The 17,789-nt window shown below is 41.2% G+C and overlaps 1 protein-coding gene across 4 annotated transcripts in view; it reads left to right on the top strand.

The window, feature by feature from the left end:
• Nucleotides 1-17,789, top strand: part of LOC126185077 (E3 ubiquitin-protein ligase RAD18-like) — a 110,837-nt gene that overhangs the window by 59,327 nt on the left and 33,721 nt on the right. For all 4 annotated transcript variants that reach the window (XM_049927890.1, XM_049927882.1, XM_049927873.1 and 1 more), the window contains exon 5: nucleotides 6,266-6,406. In XM_049927890.1, the coding sequence (XP_049783847.1) occupies nucleotides 6,266-6,406 (141 nt within the window). The remainder of the gene's footprint in view (nucleotides 1-6,265; nucleotides 6,407-17,789) is intronic.

Here is a 17,789-nt window from a genome sequence, read left to right as displayed (position 1 = left end):
TCATGTGGACCCTGGATGCCTAGGGAAAAGACCAAGAGCACTATAAAACCAAGTGCTGGGCAGCAAGATACAGCTCGGAATTCTTGGTACAAATTTTTTCACCTGTTTGGAAAGTGGGATTATCAGAAAAGTTACGTAAGTGCTGATTTGGGCTATGTTGTACCCTAATTCACATGTCAGATGTCACATGTGAAGTCAAGGATTATAACCACTCTTCTCAAGAAGACAAAAGCACAGAGATGTCCATATGAAGCCCTAGTGCAGTTCAGACATGCAGATCAATGATGCGAAGTTCAAGGAATCTGAAAACCCACTCGATGATTATGAAGCTTCGACAGGCGGAACCACATTTGATGCTTATCATAGTGAAGAGGATGTACAAACAAGACCAAGATGTGAAGCTCAGCTAGTACTTTCATACAGCTGATCATTGACATGATCTAGGTCCAGTGAGAATATCAGAAACAGCAGGTCGCTGTTTCTCCAGGAGAGGGAACAGTACCATAAGCTGTGGTGCATTCAGTGTGGTGTAGTGGTTAGCGTCACTCGCTGGTGTGCTGCAGGTTACCAGTTCAAATCTGATGACCAGCAATTATTTGGTCATTATCAATTCTGGAAGGTTCTTGAAGTATCTTCTGTTTGTAACGTTTGTATAAGGGGCATTCAAATGGAACCTGGTCATTAGTGTAAAGTAACGGTAACGATTTTATTAACTCAAAAATGAAGTTATACACAGTACACATACCCAAAAATAGTCACCAAAACTGTTGGCACATTTATCCCATTGTGACACTAGCTGGTTGATTCCATCCTTGAAGAATCTAGTAAGCTGCTGTCGAATCCAGGCCTGGACCCAGTCACACACTTCGTCACCCGTTGCAAATCGATATCCGCAAATAGCTTGTTTTATGGGTCCAAACACTAATGGATCTTGTCCACAGTGATTCTGCGGTTGTCCAAGACTAAAGCATTCACTTCTGCAACCATTTCCAGTGTGATGACACGATGAGCCCGTCCAGGACAAGCATCACCTTCCAGCGACTCGTGCCCCTCAAGGAATTGTTAGAGCCATTTCCCAACACTTGAACGACTAAGACTGTGCCCACTGTCCACAGCCTTCATCCATTGATACATTTCATGGCCTCCAACTTCCTCTGCCACCAAAAATCGAATCACTCCTCGTTGTTCCTGCTTAATCGTCTTCATGTTTGGTAGTGGGTGATAACTTGTATGACCACCTTCTCTTCGACGTGAAACCACACTGGTGCTATGCAACATCAAACGGTGTGCAGGTGTCAGTCTCTCTACCACTAGATGGCGCCACCACACCCACAGTTACGTTGTGCTACCTTACGTGTAAGGCAAAGGTAGACGCACTGACCAGGTTTCATTTGAATGAGCCTCATGTATTATGGATTATTTGATCAGTGTGTGAATGCCAGCAGTCTGGAGGTAATTTCTGTTTCAGCTGTATGTTGGTGTTGATAATAAACATTCTTTTAGTTCTAGGTGTTGTACATCAATGATGAGCCTTCTTTCACATTTGGACTTGAGAGTGGTTTTGATGTGACAGTACCAAAGAACAACACAGACCTGGTAATAATTCCTGGTAGTGTGACTTCACAGCTTCAAGTAATGTATGGTGTTGTGAACAGACTTTTTAAGGCCCTTGAAGGAGCTCATGTCCGCACTTCAGGAGGGTAACTAAATGAAACCCCTCAACTGGTGCAGTGGATCCTTACGGCGTGCAGGGGAATCTGTTGTGAATCTATACTTAAAGGATTCAAAAAATGCTGCGTATCTAATACTATGGACAACTCAGAATGTGACATAATGTGAGAGGACTAGCAGGAAGAAAGAAGTGGCAATAGTCTTATAAACTAAAATTATACCAGTGATGCTGATTAAGAAATAGTGATACTGCAGATTACTTTACATCAGTAAAACAGTTTGTGATTTTGATTAATCAGAACATGTTAACAATAAAAATTTCTGAAGACGCCTCTTAAAGAAAAATGGGTGGGTGGGCAGGGGGAGTCTCGTCTTATATTCAGGGTTGTCTTGTAGTCTGGTAAATACAGTAATTTAAATGCGCCTGTTTTTACTGTCTGTGCAATGTATATTTGATAATAAAATTTTTATGGCCAGTAGAGGATGAGGAGGAAAGCAGGTAGTGATCAAGCAGATATAAAAATGGCCGCAGATTGTAACGATATTATGAGACAGAAAGTTGCTACTTGCCATATAGCGGAGATGCGGAGTCACAGATAGGCACAACAAAAAGACTCTCAGAATTAAAGCTTTCGGCCATTAAGGCCTTTGTCAATAACACACACACACACACACACACAACTGCAGTCTCCAGCAACTGAAACCACACAGCGGAAAATACATGTTTTTGCTGTCACTAATGAACCTACCAATATTCTGCATTCTTGTCGCTAAATCAAGAACAGTGGCGCAGTGGTAATACACTTGAGTGACATTTGGGAGGATTCAATTTAAATCCTTGTGTAACTAACCATATTTTGGTTTTCTGTGGCTTCTGCAAGTTGCATAAGGTATGCCAGTTTCATTACTTTGAACAAGACACAACTGATTTCTTTCTTCAGCTGTGGACTGTGGTCTGTCTGTAATTACTTCCTCATTGGTGGAATTTTAAATCCTAATCTCCCCTCCTTCCTTCCAGCACACAATAACTGTTCTGCTGCAGTTGCTGGGAAGATGTTACGGAATTGGCACACTTGTTGGAAGGTTGCATGTCATGATTCATTTTGTGAACTAATATTCATCGAATCTGTCGTAGAAACATGACTGACATTTGATCATTTTCTAAATGAACATCACAACTAATAATAATTATTAGATATATAATTATATTTTTACAGTTGCATTCTTCATAGAAATGTGTAAAGCATTTAATGATTATAGCTAATATGAGATTTTACCTTATGGCCCTGAATGAAAGGATACTGTTTATGGAATTCAGACAGAAGGTTATATTTTATTAAGTTCACTCAGACTATTTGCGTGTACCACAGACAGTGGTAAAATGTCTGAAATTCCATGAGTGATGCCGATAGTAACTGATGTCAGGTAATTGGTTGTGATTCAGGGAACATTATTATAACAGTGTTGTTTCAGGGTTGTTCATCTGTGGCATAGAGAAACAACTGAAAGATATGAAAACAAGTAAATCATCTGATCCAGATGGAATCCCAATTCGGTTTTACAAAGAGTACTCTGCGGCATTGGCCTCCTCACCTAGCATGCACTTACCGTGAATCTCTCGCCCAGCACAAAGTCCCAAGTGACTGGAAAAAAGTGCAAGTGACTCCAGTATATAATAAGGGTAAAAGAACGGACCCAGAAAATTATAGACCAATATTCCTAACTTCGGTTTGCTGAAGAATCCTTGAACATGTTCTCAGTTTGAAATACACTCCTGGAAACTGAAATAAGAACACCGTGAATTCATTGTCCCAGGAAGGGGAAACTTTATTGATACATTCCTGGGGTCAGATACATCACATGATCACACTGACAGAACCACAGGCACATAGACACAGGCAACAGAGCATGCACAATGTCGGCACTAGTACATTGTATATCCACCTTTCGCAGCAATGCAGCTGCTATTCTCCCATGGAGACAATCGTAGAGATGCTGAATGTAGTCCTGTGGAACGGCTTGCCATGCCATTTCCACCTGGCGCCTCAGTTGGACCAGCGTTCGTGCTGGACGTGCAGACCGCGTGAGACGACGCTTCATCCAGTCCCAAACATGCTCAATGGGGGACAGATCCGGAGATCTTGCTGGCCAGGATAGTTGACTTACACCTTCTAGAGCACGTTGGGTGGCACGGGATACATGCGGACGTGCATTGTCCTGTTGGAACAGCAAGTTCCCTTGCCGGTCTAGAAATGGTAGAACGATGGGTTCGATGACGGTTTGGATGTACCGTGCACTATTCAGTGTCCCCTCGACGATCACCAGTGGTGTACGGCCAGTGTAGGAGATCGCTTCCCACACCATGATGCCGGGTGTTGGCCCTGTGTGCCTCGGTCGTATGCAGTCCTGATTGTGGCGCTCACCTGCACGGTGCCAAACACACATACGACCATCATTGGCACCAAGGCAGAAGCGACTCTCATCGCTGAAGACGACACGTCTCCATTCGTCCCTCCATTCACGCCTGTCGCGACACCACTGGAGGCGGGCTGCACGATGTTGGGGCGTGAGCGGAAGACGGCCTAACGGTGTGCGGGACCGTAGCCCAGCTTCATGGAGACGGTTGCGAATGGTCCTCGCCGATACCCCAGGAGCAACAGTGTCCCTAATTTGCTGGGAAGTGGCGGTGCGGTCCCCTACGGCACTGCGTAGGATCCTACGGTCTTGGCGTGCATCCGTGCGTCGCTGCGGTCCGGTCCCAGGTCGACGGGCACGTGCACCTTCCGCCGACCACTGGCGACAACATCGATGTACTGTGGAGACCTCACGCCCCACGTGTTGAGCAATTCGGCGGTACGTCCACCCGGCCTCCCGCATGCCCACTATACGCCCTCGCTCAAAGTCCGTCAACTGCACATACGGTTCACGTCCACGCTGTCGCAGCATGCTACCAGTGTTAAAGACTGCGTTGGAGCTCCGTATGCCACGGCAAACTGGCTGACACTGACGGCGGCGGTGTACAAATGCTGCGCAGCTAGCGCCATTCGACGGCCAACACCGCGGTTCCTGGTGTGTCCGCTGTGCCGTGCGTGTGATCATTGCTTGTACAGCCCTCTCGCAGTGTCCGGAGCAAGTATGGTGGGTCTGACACACCGGTGTCAATGTGTTCTTTTTTCCATTTCCAGGAGTGTATTAAACTTTCTTGAGACTGAGAAGCATATGTCCATGAATGTGCATGGTTTTAGAAAACATCATTTGTGTGAAACTCAGCTTGCCCTTTTGTCACATGATATACTGCAAACTATGGATGAAGAGCAACAGGCACATTCCATATTTCTAGATTTCTGGAAAAAGCATTTGACACGGTGTCCCATTGCAGGCTGTTAATGAAGATATATGAGTTCACAGATATATATGAGTAGCTGAAAGACTTCTTAAAAAATAGATCCCAGCATGTTGTCTTCAACGGTGAGTGTTCATGAGAGACAAGGGTATTGTCAGGAGTGCCCTAGGGAAGATTGATAGGACCACTGTTGTTCTCTGTATACATAAATGATTTTGCAGACAGGGTGGGAAGCAATCTGTGGTTGATTACTGATGATTCTGTGGTGTACGGTAAGCTGTTGAAGTTGAGTGATTGTAGAGAGATACAAGATGACTTAGACAAAATTTCCAGTTTCTGTGACAAATGGCTGGCAGCTAGCTCTAAATGTGGAAAAATGTAAGTTGATGCAGATGAGTAGGAAGAACGAACCAGTAATGTTTGGATACAGTATTGCTAGTGTCCTGCTTGACAGTCAAAACATTTAAATATCTTGGCATAATGTTGCAAAGTGATATGAAATAGAATGAGTGCATGAGAACTGTGGTAGGGTAGGTGAATGGTTAACTTCAGTTTATTCGGAGAATTTTAGGAAAGAGTGGTTCACCTGTAAAGGAGACCACATACGGGAGACTGGTGCAACCTATTCTTAAGTACTCTTTGAGTGTTTGGGATCCGTACCAGGTCGGATTGAAGGAAGGCATCAAAGCTATTCAGTGGCAGGCTGGAAGATCTGTTACAGGTAGGTGTGAACAACACATATTATGGAGATGCTTCAGGAATTCATATAGAAATCCCTGGAGGGAAGGCGATGTTCTTTTCAAGAAACATTATGGTGAAAATTTAGAGAACCGGTATTTGAAGTTGACTGATTAGCAATTCTACTGCTGCCCACATACATTGCACATAAGGACCACAAAGATAAGATACAAGAAATTAGGACCCACATAGAGGCAACAGACAGTCATTTTACCCTCACTCTATTTGTGAGTGGAACAGGAAATGACTAGTAGTGGTACAGGGTACCCTTCATCATGCAGTGTACAGTGGCTTGTGGAGTATCTATGTAGATGTAGAATATATGAAACAACATAGCTTCTTAGTAAAGTGTAAATAGCTACATTACTTTTCTAGCAATTTTATCTAGCTAGTATACAGATTTTCATATGACTGGCTCTTCATTTAAGTGATCGGTTGATTGATGTTTTGATGCTTCACTTATTGTTGATAAAACAGTTTTCTTAAGATTTAAAGTGACAAAAATTATTACAGAGAACAACAACATGAAACTCGGAAGCTACTGAAAAAACCAGTATTCAGTTTATTGAAGCAGGCTGACTTGAAAAAGAAATTGAAAGAGCATGGATTAAATTATACTGGAACTCGAGAAACACTTATTAAAAGATTTGAAAGGTGAGTAAAGTTACTTTTTGATATACTAAATAAGCTGATAACTATTTCATGAGAATTGTGGATTGCAGTCAGATGATGTTGACTTCTTGCCTTCATATTTTTCCTAGGAACCAGGTGGGTTACCTATAGGTAAGTTTTATGACTGGAGATTACTTCTGTGCATTGCTGTGTTTATACCAGAAATCAGCTCAGTGGTGAATATGTTTAGGTCTTGGCTCAAAACCATCCTTAGTATTGTCTGCTAATTTGTGCTGTATCTGGTGCATGCATAACTTAATGACTGCATGTATGTCTTCACTGAAACTGAACACCCATTGAGTTAAACCTCAATAGTCAGATTTATAAAATTAATTGTCACTGGTTGTGGCTCTAGGCACAGATTTTGGAATCACACTTGGGGGGGGGGGGGGGGGGTGGCAAAAATGCTTGTTCTAAGTACTGGTCAGAAATAGAAAGTTGTGGCCTTATGTAACTGTTCAGATATCTGTTCTTTTACTGATGTTAACTTTACCACAGATCTGAGATGGAATGTTGTGTGCTACTCAGCCTTTCATGTGAGGTATGAAAAGCTCTGTGAACAGTGTTCTGTTGATTTTCATATTTGTGATCCAGAAATATGTTGTATATACCATATGTGATGTATTAAACAGTGATATGGCACATCACATTGCTCCATTTTTTTCCCTTTTTCATGAAAATTTTATTGATACTATACAAGGTGAATCACCTAAAACGTGAACTGCAAATATTGGGGAAATGGAAAGTGCTACTGACGTGTGGTTTTTGCCGAAAGGATTTGTTGTAAGGATCTTACAGTTAGCCAATGAACAGATTGTAATAATACTTAGAAAATGTATTTTTTGGGCAGAAGTACACCTTTTTAAATTTTTGAACAATGCTTATTGACCTTAATTAACTATATAAATTATAAATATATTTTATTAGAAATTATATTTCTATATATAGAGAGTATAAATTAGAATGTCAGCTGTGTTTCTTGCAAGATTCTAGTGCGAGTCATTTACAAGATACTGCATTTTGAAAAGTATACACACTGACACTTATTTGTGCCATTCAACCTGTGTAGTTTCTAGGTACAATGTTGTTTGCTTACATTGTGCTTCTGTGTTCCTTGAGTGCACTTTGACTTTGTAATCAGTGTGTTACAGAGCATGCAGGAGGTAGTGAGTGGACAATGGGATTACCAGCGCAGAAAAAGCCGAGATGCTCATGGTGTATGGAGAGGGTAGGAAGAGTGCAGTTCGTTTGTGTGCAATGTATGTGGCAAGATGTCCCATTAGACATCAACCATTTCAGCAGTTACTTATCGATGTTTACAACCAGTTATGTGAAAATGGTAGTGTAACAATGAGACAGTGTAACAGAAGGAAACTAGTGACAGCAGAAGAGAGGGAAATTAATGTTCTTGCTGCTGTTGCAGTATATCCGCACGTTTGCACCTGTGCAATCACACAAGGGAGTGGCATGAGTCAGGCAAGGGTCTTATGCATTCTCTATTGACATGTATGGCAGAGCACATGGCCGTGTCCCCTGATTGTTGCTCTGTATACATCGGAGAAGCAGGCCCATCCACTATATTGGAATCCTGCTGGTTTATTCTATTACATACCGCCTTTTAGTGGTGTTTTTTTCTGACAGACAATGAATGTTGGGTAAAAAGATTCCGAGTTTTTCCACTCTAATGTGTTAGTCATACGTTCACCTGAAGATGTGGTTTTTAGTGCCATGAAACTTTAGTGGTCTAATAATAAAGGACTAAATACAGCTGAAGCAGTTATTAATACCCAAAATGACCGTTGACATAAGTTTCATCTCTATTACATCTCTCTCCATCAAGAGCTGCATGAAAGTGATTATGAAAATTGTGTTAACATGGACATTAAGACAGGGTACTCTAGATGTACCATATATCTTGTTTAGTGATGAAGCCACATTTACCAGTTATGGCCAAGTAAACCTCCAGAACATGTGCTATTGTCTGTTGGGTTTGTCAGGTGAATGTCAGCATCCATGGCGTGTAAACATGTGATGTGAGATAGTGGAGCATCAGCTCTTAGTCCCATTCTTCATAGATGGAACACTGAACCTGCACAAGTATCGTAGCCTCCTAACAGACCATCTTCCACGGATGCTAGAAGACGTTCCTCTGCTGACTAGGAGGAACCTGTGGTACTAACATGATGGCTGCCCAGCCTACAGTGCACAAAGTGCTACAGCAGTCTTCACGAATTGTTTTCAGATTGTTGGAGTGAGTGCAAAGAACATGTACTGCGGACAGCCTGTTCCCGGGATTTGATGCCTGTGAACATTTTTTCATGGGGGAATGCTGAAAGACACTGTCTACAAGGACATACCAACTACTCCTGATGACTTACAATGACATATTACTACAACCTGGTCAGACATCTCTGCTGAATGCTTGCCTGTGCACAGCAGTTGTTCCATACTAGACTAGAAGGGTGTATTGTTGCTGTCGATGGTCATTTTGAACACGACCTTTGATGGTCAGTTGCCTCATTACTGGTCAGAATCCACATAACTAGTGTATGCATTTATGCTGTTTTTTAGTGTGTGCTATCACAGGCATTTAAAAGTGTCAGCATGGAAACTTTTCAAAATATGCTATCTCATAAATGACTCTCACTAGAATCTTGAAACAAACACCACTGATATTCTAATTTACTCTACTTTTACTTTGTGAATGGTAATATGCATTGTTCCATTGAAAAAAGTGTTTGTTTGCACAAAAAACACGCTTTCTAATCATTATTACAGTCTGTTGATTGGCTCCGGACTACTAATCCTTTCTGTGAGTACCACACATCAGTATTACTTCCAATTTCAACACTATTTGCGGTGCAAGTTTTAGGTGATTCCCCTGTGCAGTGAATATGAATATGATGGCATATGATATGCATAATGATAATGGACATGTGATGAAAGTTATGTCAGATTGTCTTAGTGCAAAATCAAAAAAGCTTTAAAAAATGTAAAATTGCAAACTGGTGAAAAGTGTTGTTGAAGGATGTGGTGTAAGGGGGGGGGGGGGGGGCAGTTGTTGTTTAACAGATAGCAGCCCAGAAAAAAGACCAAAAAAATTTTGAACTTTTAGACTTATTGTTGTTATATTCCATCCTGGATTGTCCATTGTCTGATTAGACTTATTTTCTGTCAGGTAAGGAATAAATTTGGAGAAAAATACAAAGTTGCAAAAGGGGTAAAAGAACCCAGCAACTGGAGAATTGTGCATGTGGATGTGTTGAGGTCAGACTGTGTAGTATAATGTGGCACAGGAGACAAATGCCAAACCTAGTGGTTTGGGATTCTGCTGAATACTATAGATCTTGATTTACACATATTCAGAACATTCTGTAGACCAGTATCAAGATCATCTTGGAACCAGAGGTACTTAGCAACTTTGAGGCAGCTTCAAATGCAATATTTCAATTAGACAGAGCTCAGCAATACATGAGAAAAAACAAGCAAGCCTTCTAAAACTGACAGGTGACACTGCTTCCCTGTCCAGTCCCTTTCTCTGACTTTTAGTCTATTGAACATGTCTACAATATGCTTGATTAGCAACTTTTTTTTCAGGTTTCTCAACCACTATTGATTCACTATAGTCTTGCATACATGCTGCATGCTGTGTGATTTTTCAGGAAAGTACCCACTTGGTATATGATTCTGGACCTTGTCATACTATGATTATCATACATTGATGTTTCACACCATACTGAATGCTCAAAATAGACATCACATAAAGTTCTTTAATCTTAAGTATTTGTATTGTCATATACAGAATCTGAGGTAAACATTTCACTTCAGTCACTTGTATCCTTCTTAGTGTTGTTATGAACCATGATATGGGAAGGATAGGGTGCTACATACTGTAAAGATGACACATTGACTTGTAAACAGCTACAATGAAAAGCCTGTTACATATTGAGCCAAAGCCTTATTCAGAAAAAAAATACACGCATTCACACAAGTAAGCACATCTCATGCAACACCATCGTTATCCCCTGCTGCTATGGAGAGACTGAAACTGTTACATTGAATAAAAACAGCAACTAGATCTGGTAGCAGGACAAAGCTTCCAAGCACACTGTCAAGAGGCTGTGGGGGAGGGAAGGGGGGCAAAACAGGGAGCAGAAAAGGAGAGGAGCAGAGGAGGAGAAAAGAATGCTGGGCATGGTGGCAGAGAGCAGTGTACCATGAGGTTGATGGGATGCGAGTTGGAAGGAGGAGGTTGGACAGAGGCTGCAGAAACTGTTTGTCGGAGAGTGTGGGGACAGTATGTTACCGAGGTTGAGGCTGTGATAATTTCAGGAGTAAAGAATGCGTTGTAAGGACAATTCCCATTTGTGCAGTTCGGAAAAGCTGGTGGTGGAGGGGAGGGTCCAAATGGCCCGGGTTGTGAAACAGCCATTGAAATCAAGCATATTATGTTCTGCTGCATATTGTGCCACAGGGTGGTCCACTTTGCTATTGGCCGCAGTTTGACAGTGGCCATTCATCTTGCTGAACAGCAGATTGGTATTCATACCAATATATAAGGAGCTGTACAATGATTGAAGCAGAGTTGATGTGGGTACTTCTGCAGGTGGCCTGACCTCAGATGGGGTGGGATAAGCCTGTGACAGGAATGGAATAGGAAGTGCTTGGTGGGTGGATTGTGCAGGTCTTGCACAGCAATATGATCCCTGTGGCAAGGGGATGGGATTGGGAGTGGCATGGGGTTAGGCTAGGATGATGTGGAGATTGGATGGGCAACAGAAAACAGCTTTAGGTGAGGTGGAAAGATCATGGGTAGAATATTCCTCATTTCAAGATGTGACGATAGATAACCAAAGCCTTGACAAGGGATGCGGATCAGTTGTTACAGTCTGGGGTGCTGATGAAGGGGATGGTTCTTGGGGGTGGGAGAGGATTGGAGGGTGTATGGAGATATGAAACCGTCCGACAACCACCTGGATGCATACAAAAAGTGTGGTATCAGACATTTCCTATGACTTTTGAGAAAGGCTGTTTCATTATAACCTCCTGCTCTCCGATTGCTCCATCCACACCTCTCCCCACATCAAAGCTACCAACCACCAACAGTACCTGCATTCTGACAGCAAGAAAGCCCCCCTACACAGCATGGCCAGATGCAGATGGCGTATATGCCTTACCAGTAAGCTGAAGATCTCAAAAAGGCTTTCACAGGCACACAGAGTCACCTAGAACTAGTTCACAAACATATTTCCTGTGTCATATCCTCACACACCACCTATCCTCCCACCTCCCCCAAGACCCAGCTACAAAGGAGTGCTCCCTTTGTCATATAATACCACCCCATATTGGAACAACTGAGCCTCATTTTTTGCAGGGCTGTGATTATCTATTGCCATTCACTGAAATGAAGAACATTCTACCCAAGATCCTTCCCATCCCTTCTAAAGTGGTGTTTCATCATCCACCCCACCTCAACAGCATTGTAGACTAGCACTACACCACTCCTAATCCCAACCCCTTACCACAAGGATCACATCTCCATGAAAGACCCAGGTGTGAGTCCTGTCAATCCACCCACCAAGCACTTCCTATTCCAGTCCTATCACAGGCTTATCCTACACCATCAGAGGTCAGGCCATGTGAGAAAGCAGCCACATCATACATCAGCTCTGCTGCAGTCATTGCACAGCTTTTTATATTGGTATGACTACCAACCAATTACCCACCAGGATGATGGCCACTGCCAAACTGTGTCTAATAGTAAGGTGGACCACCTGTGGCACAACATGCAACAGAACATAATGTGATTGAATAACTTTATCTTGGAACTCTTCCATTTGGTCCACATTTGCATAGAAAAACAACAATATCAGAAATTGAGTCCACCTTGATCCAAAACACCTTGTTATTTGTTTACTTATTTATTTTCCCAATATCATCAGTGTTTTTTTTTTTTTTGTTTTAAAAATCTAAAACATGCAGAAAATAGCATAGTTATACAAACACAGTAAAACATTATTACATTTTTACTGTTCATTTTTTGAAATATAGTTTTCTATGGCTACTTTCGTACTACCATATTTATTCTATGTTATGGCGTGTTTTTATGAATTATTCTTGCTTTCAAAAAATGAACAGTAAAAAGGTAATAATGTGTTACTGTGTTTGTATAACTATGCTGTTTTCTGCATGTTTTGGATTTTAAAAAACCCACTGATGATGGTGATATTTTCCGCCGAAACTAGTTTGGGAAAATCAATAAGTAAACAAATAACAAGGTGTTTTGCATCAAGGTGGACTCAATTTCAGATGTTGTTTCTTCTATGCAAACACAGTCCAGATGGAAGAGTTCCAAGATAAAAGTATTGTTTCTACACCAGTAAAGCTCTTCAACAAACTTAAAAAACAGTGAAACTACATCAAACAAACACGAACCTCAAACACAACAAAATCTGCTCAGCCAACAACATCATTCCTAATTATATTAAAATTAATGTAAACAGCATGTCACTTGCAGCACAGCATGCTAAATGAACAGCTGAAAGAGCTTGGCTGAAATATGAAATTTGCTCCCTATACTCAGAAAAACAAGAACTGAATGTCAGCTTATACAAATTACACCTAGAATTAGCAAAGCAAATCTCCAGTTCCTCAGTACTGTATGACATAATGCAAAGAATAAATCACCACTCACAGTCAATAATGCAAAAGAAATGGCAGAAACAGGAACAGAAATTAAATAAACTCATGCACAAAAACTGCTCTAAAACTGAGACACACACACAACACACATTCCATGAACGCTTGATAAATTTTACTGACATAACACTCACAAAACAAGAACAGCAGCTACTTGAGAAAGGCCCCAAATACAATTTGAACACCCACATAACACATATGACCATAGAAAATCTCATTACTGAGACCGAAACATCGTAGGACAACATGAAAAAACTAACACACCAGACTTCAACTCAGGCCTAACAAGAGAACTAGTGACAGAGGAAATGAAACAAATCATCAGAAAGAACAAACCATCCATAAGTGCGCGCAACACACAAAAAAATTATCTGATGAGAAAACCATAAACAGTATACACAGAAAACTAAAACAACACAATGCTCTCATCATCAAGGCAGACAAAGGGAATGCTCTAGTCTTAGTAACAGAGGCAGAATACATGGAGAAAACAAAAAAAAATCTGGCAGAGAATGAAATAAACAAGCTAACCAGTGACGCAACACAAAGAAATGTGAAGACACTCTTAAAAAACATCAAATACACCTTGACACAGAACCAGACAAAAAGAATGACACAAAAGAACCCTAAAGCTGCATTCTTAGGAAGCCTGCCAAAGGTCCACAAACCTCTCATCCTAGTCAGGCCGCCAGCCACGGTGGTCTAGCGGTTCTAGGCGCTCAGTCCGGAGCCGCACGGCTGCTACGGTCGCAGGTTCAAATCCTGCCTTGGGCATGGATGTGTGTGATGTCCTTAGGTTAGTTAGGTTTAAGTTGTTCTAAGTTCTAGGGAACTGATGACCATAGATGTTAAGTCCCATAGTGCTCAGAGCCAATTGAACCTAGTCAGGCCAGTGGTGGACTTCAGATAAGCCCCACCTTATTTACTAGGGAGACACATGCACACATTCCTAATGAAAACATACACATACAGAAGCCCCAAAAACACTGGAGACATAATAGAGAAAATTAAGAGTGTCAACATCCCCCAACAGCAAAATTGGTATCTTTTGACATTACATCCATGTACACAAACATGCCCACAAAAGAAACTGTAAACATTATAGAACGACAGCTAAAATGCAAGAAATTCCCAGGCATATAAATAAATGAAATCTCATCAATTCTTATGCTAATCACAGAAAAAAAAAACTACTTCACTTTCAACAATAACTTCTATTTGTAACAAGAGGGGCTACCCATGGTGCCCCATCAGTGGAACCTTAGCCAACATCTTCCATTTTCTTGGACCATATAGAGAACACAATATTCAATAACATCGTGAAACAGGGAGGATATAAAACAATCTATTGGTACTGATATGTGGATGGCATAATGTATTGTAGATGAAACACACAACAGGATAGATGAGCTACACAGTAACATCAACACAGTTCACCCACAGATCCACTTCACATTGGAAATAGAAAAAAAAAAAAAAAAAAAAAAAAAAGAAACTAAATTTCTTGGATCTCATAATCACAAGAAACAACCACCAACATGAATTTTCCATCTACAGAAATCCCACATCCACAAGTACTGTTATCCACAGCTCATCCAAACACCCAACAGTGCATAAATATGCCAGTTTCACTCACATGCTCCACGTGATAAACAGAACATCTCTGAAACCAGAAAACTACACACAGGAACTAAATATAATCAAACAAATTGCTGTTGGAAACGACTACAAAACAGACATCATAAACAAACTCAACAATAAGGTAAAAATTAAACATAAAAATAGCGGCCAGCCACTCAAGAGCACAACCAAAGGATCTGAAAATCCAGAGGCAGTACACACCATACCACATCAGGAGAAAGAGACAGATGGTATGCACTAACATACAATAACAAAATGTCACATAGAATTGGCAACATCTTGAAAAAGCAAGGGATTCCAATAACATTCAGAACAAACCACAGTTCAGAGAAGGCTAGGACGAATCAGGAAAAACTCAGACAAATTCAGCAACACTGGAATATATCAACTCACTTGCAACTCCTGTCAGGCCAAATACGTAGGACAAAGAAGCAGGAACTTCTGAACGAGATACACAGAGCACATGAGAGCTCTAAAGAGTGACAGCACACATTCGACTTTTGCAGAACATCTAGAGAACAAAAACCACAACCCCACTGATATCGAAAACTATCTACACATTCTGAAAAATAGTGACAGTCTTTACTGACAACTAACAATAGAAGAAAATTACTACATACAAAAGGCTATAGTGGAAGGGAAAAATATAATAAACGAAAACCCAACACTTTGCAACAACACACTCTTTACTACTATGAGGGAACTGACCAACGACACAGAACAGAAAGCACACACATGCACACACGCGCGCTTGCTCACACACACACACACACACACACACACACACACACACACACACACACACACAAAAGAACCACTTCCCCATCACACACAGAGACATAAACAAGGAACAGAAGTCGTCGTAATTCCCACTACAGTTTTCATAGCCTTCTCGCAACATGCAATACTCCTCTCACGACGCACGCGAACAGTAAGATGGTGTAATGTTTCTTGATCATAAACAAAGTGCGAAAGTTTTATTTTTTCTGTGTACAGAATCAGCTACATGCTGTCCAACGAACGTGAGTACACGAATAACTAATTAACAGCCCATTGCACATCAAAACTGTATTCCACAACACTACTGCAACCCCAAGTGTATTTCCAATTTCACCTTTTAGTATTTGTTTATTAACAGCTGCTTACACAGTTGCAGATGACATGATGTACGCTGAGGAAAAAAAAATGGCAACAGAAAAAAGCACAGAAAACATGCTGCAAACAGCGAGAATAATTCATAAAAACATGACATAACATACAATAAATAAGGTAGTATGAAAGTATCCATAGAAAACTATATTTCAGAAAAGGAACAGTAAAAATGTAATAATGTCTGCTGTGCTTGTATAACTATGCTATTTTCTGCATGTTTTAGATTTTAAAAAGCCACTGATGAGGCGACATTTGTCGCTGAAACTGGTTTGGGAAAATAAACAAGTAAACAAATTGTTATTTGTTTACTTATTTATTTTACCAAACTAGTTTTAGCGACAAATATCACCATCGTCAGTGTTTAGCATCAAGGCTGACTCAATTTATGATATTGTTATAATATGATTGATTTCAATGGCTACCTCACATTCCTGGCCATTTGGATCCTTCCTTCCACCACTAGCTTTTATGAACTGTGCAGATGGGAATTATCCTTACAACATGTTGTCTGCTTCTGAAATTTATCTTGCCTCAACCTACGGTAACCAACTGTCCCCACACTCTCCACCAAGCAGTTGTTGCCCCCTCTGTTCTACCTCCTCCTCCTCCTCCTCCTCCTCCTCCTCCTCCTAGTCCCTGTCTCCACATGCCCAAGGTGCACTGCTCTTTGCCAACACGCCCACCAGTCCACCGGTCTGTCCCCCCCCCCCCTCCCCCCCTGCACCTGTAACCTGTTACCCTCCCTCTTCCCCACCTCACTCCAGATTGCCGCTTTTGTTCAATGCGACAGTTGCAGTATGGCAGTAGTGGTTGGAGATAATGATTTTTGTGTGTGTGTGTGTTTTCTTTCCTGAAGATGGCTTTGGCCAAAAGCTCAATGTGTAACAGTCCTTTTGTTGTACCTGTCTGCAACTGAACATGTTATCTTTTCGATGAGTAGCGCTCTATACTTCCCATAATATTGTTGATACTACAACCTGGACTCTCCATTGCTTGCTTCAGTGTTGGTATTTTACATATATTGTGTGAAATGGATATCTTCATGTATCATTCACTTTCCAGTAGTGAACTGGTAAAGCCAGAAACACGTCTCACTTTATAATGGCTGAGTACATATCACTTCAGAAGATGATCCCACGCAGACAGAGATATGTGGAAGGGATGAAATTTGCTTACGTGTGGCCAGCAGAGGGGCAGGGAGGCACTGTCCACTTTGTCAAGTGAACAGCAGTCCATTTCATTTGGCTACAGTGCATTTTATTATATAAGGTGTGTCAATTAAACAACACGTCTGTGCACCTCCATCGTGCAGCTGCATGGGGAGAGGTTGGTATTGGAGTGCAGTTGACCTTGAACCTTCAAGAGCAGCTACAGGTCGTTTTGTCTTTCTGCCTACTTTAGTTTGTATTTGAGCCTTGGTTGTACAGGACTTTGTTCTGTGGTAGTGTTGCTAACATGATGAATTTAAAAATATAGTCCATTAACCCCATATTCCTCACGAATTTGAAAGAGATTCCATCAGACTGTTTTTCATATGTTAAAGGAGGTGTTTGGTGAGAATGCTACATCATGCACTTGAGTTTTTCAATGGCACAATTGATTTTCAGAAGGTTAAGAAAAACTGGAATATGATGAGTGTCCTGGTTGATGTGTGAATTCAAGAACCGAAGCAAACATTCAAGAAATTTATGGATTTGTGTGGAACAACTGATGCCTAAGCATTCAGGTGGTCGCAGATGTGGTGAACTTGGAACAAAGTGACAGTAAGACAGATTATGTGTGATGAATTAAACACAACATAAGTATGTTCAAAACTGGTTATGAAAAACCTCTCTCAGGAACAAAAAGACTATTGGAATAATATTTGCTGTGA

Source organism: Schistocerca cancellata, chromosome 1 (genome assembly GCF_023864275.1).
Source record: "Schistocerca cancellata isolate TAMUIC-IGC-003103 chromosome 1, iqSchCanc2.1, whole genome shotgun sequence".
Classification (NCBI taxonomy): Eukaryota; Metazoa; Arthropoda; class Insecta; order Orthoptera; family Acrididae; genus Schistocerca; species Schistocerca cancellata.
Note: the sequence above shows the minus strand (reverse complement) of the source record. Positions and strands in the feature narration are given on the sequence as shown.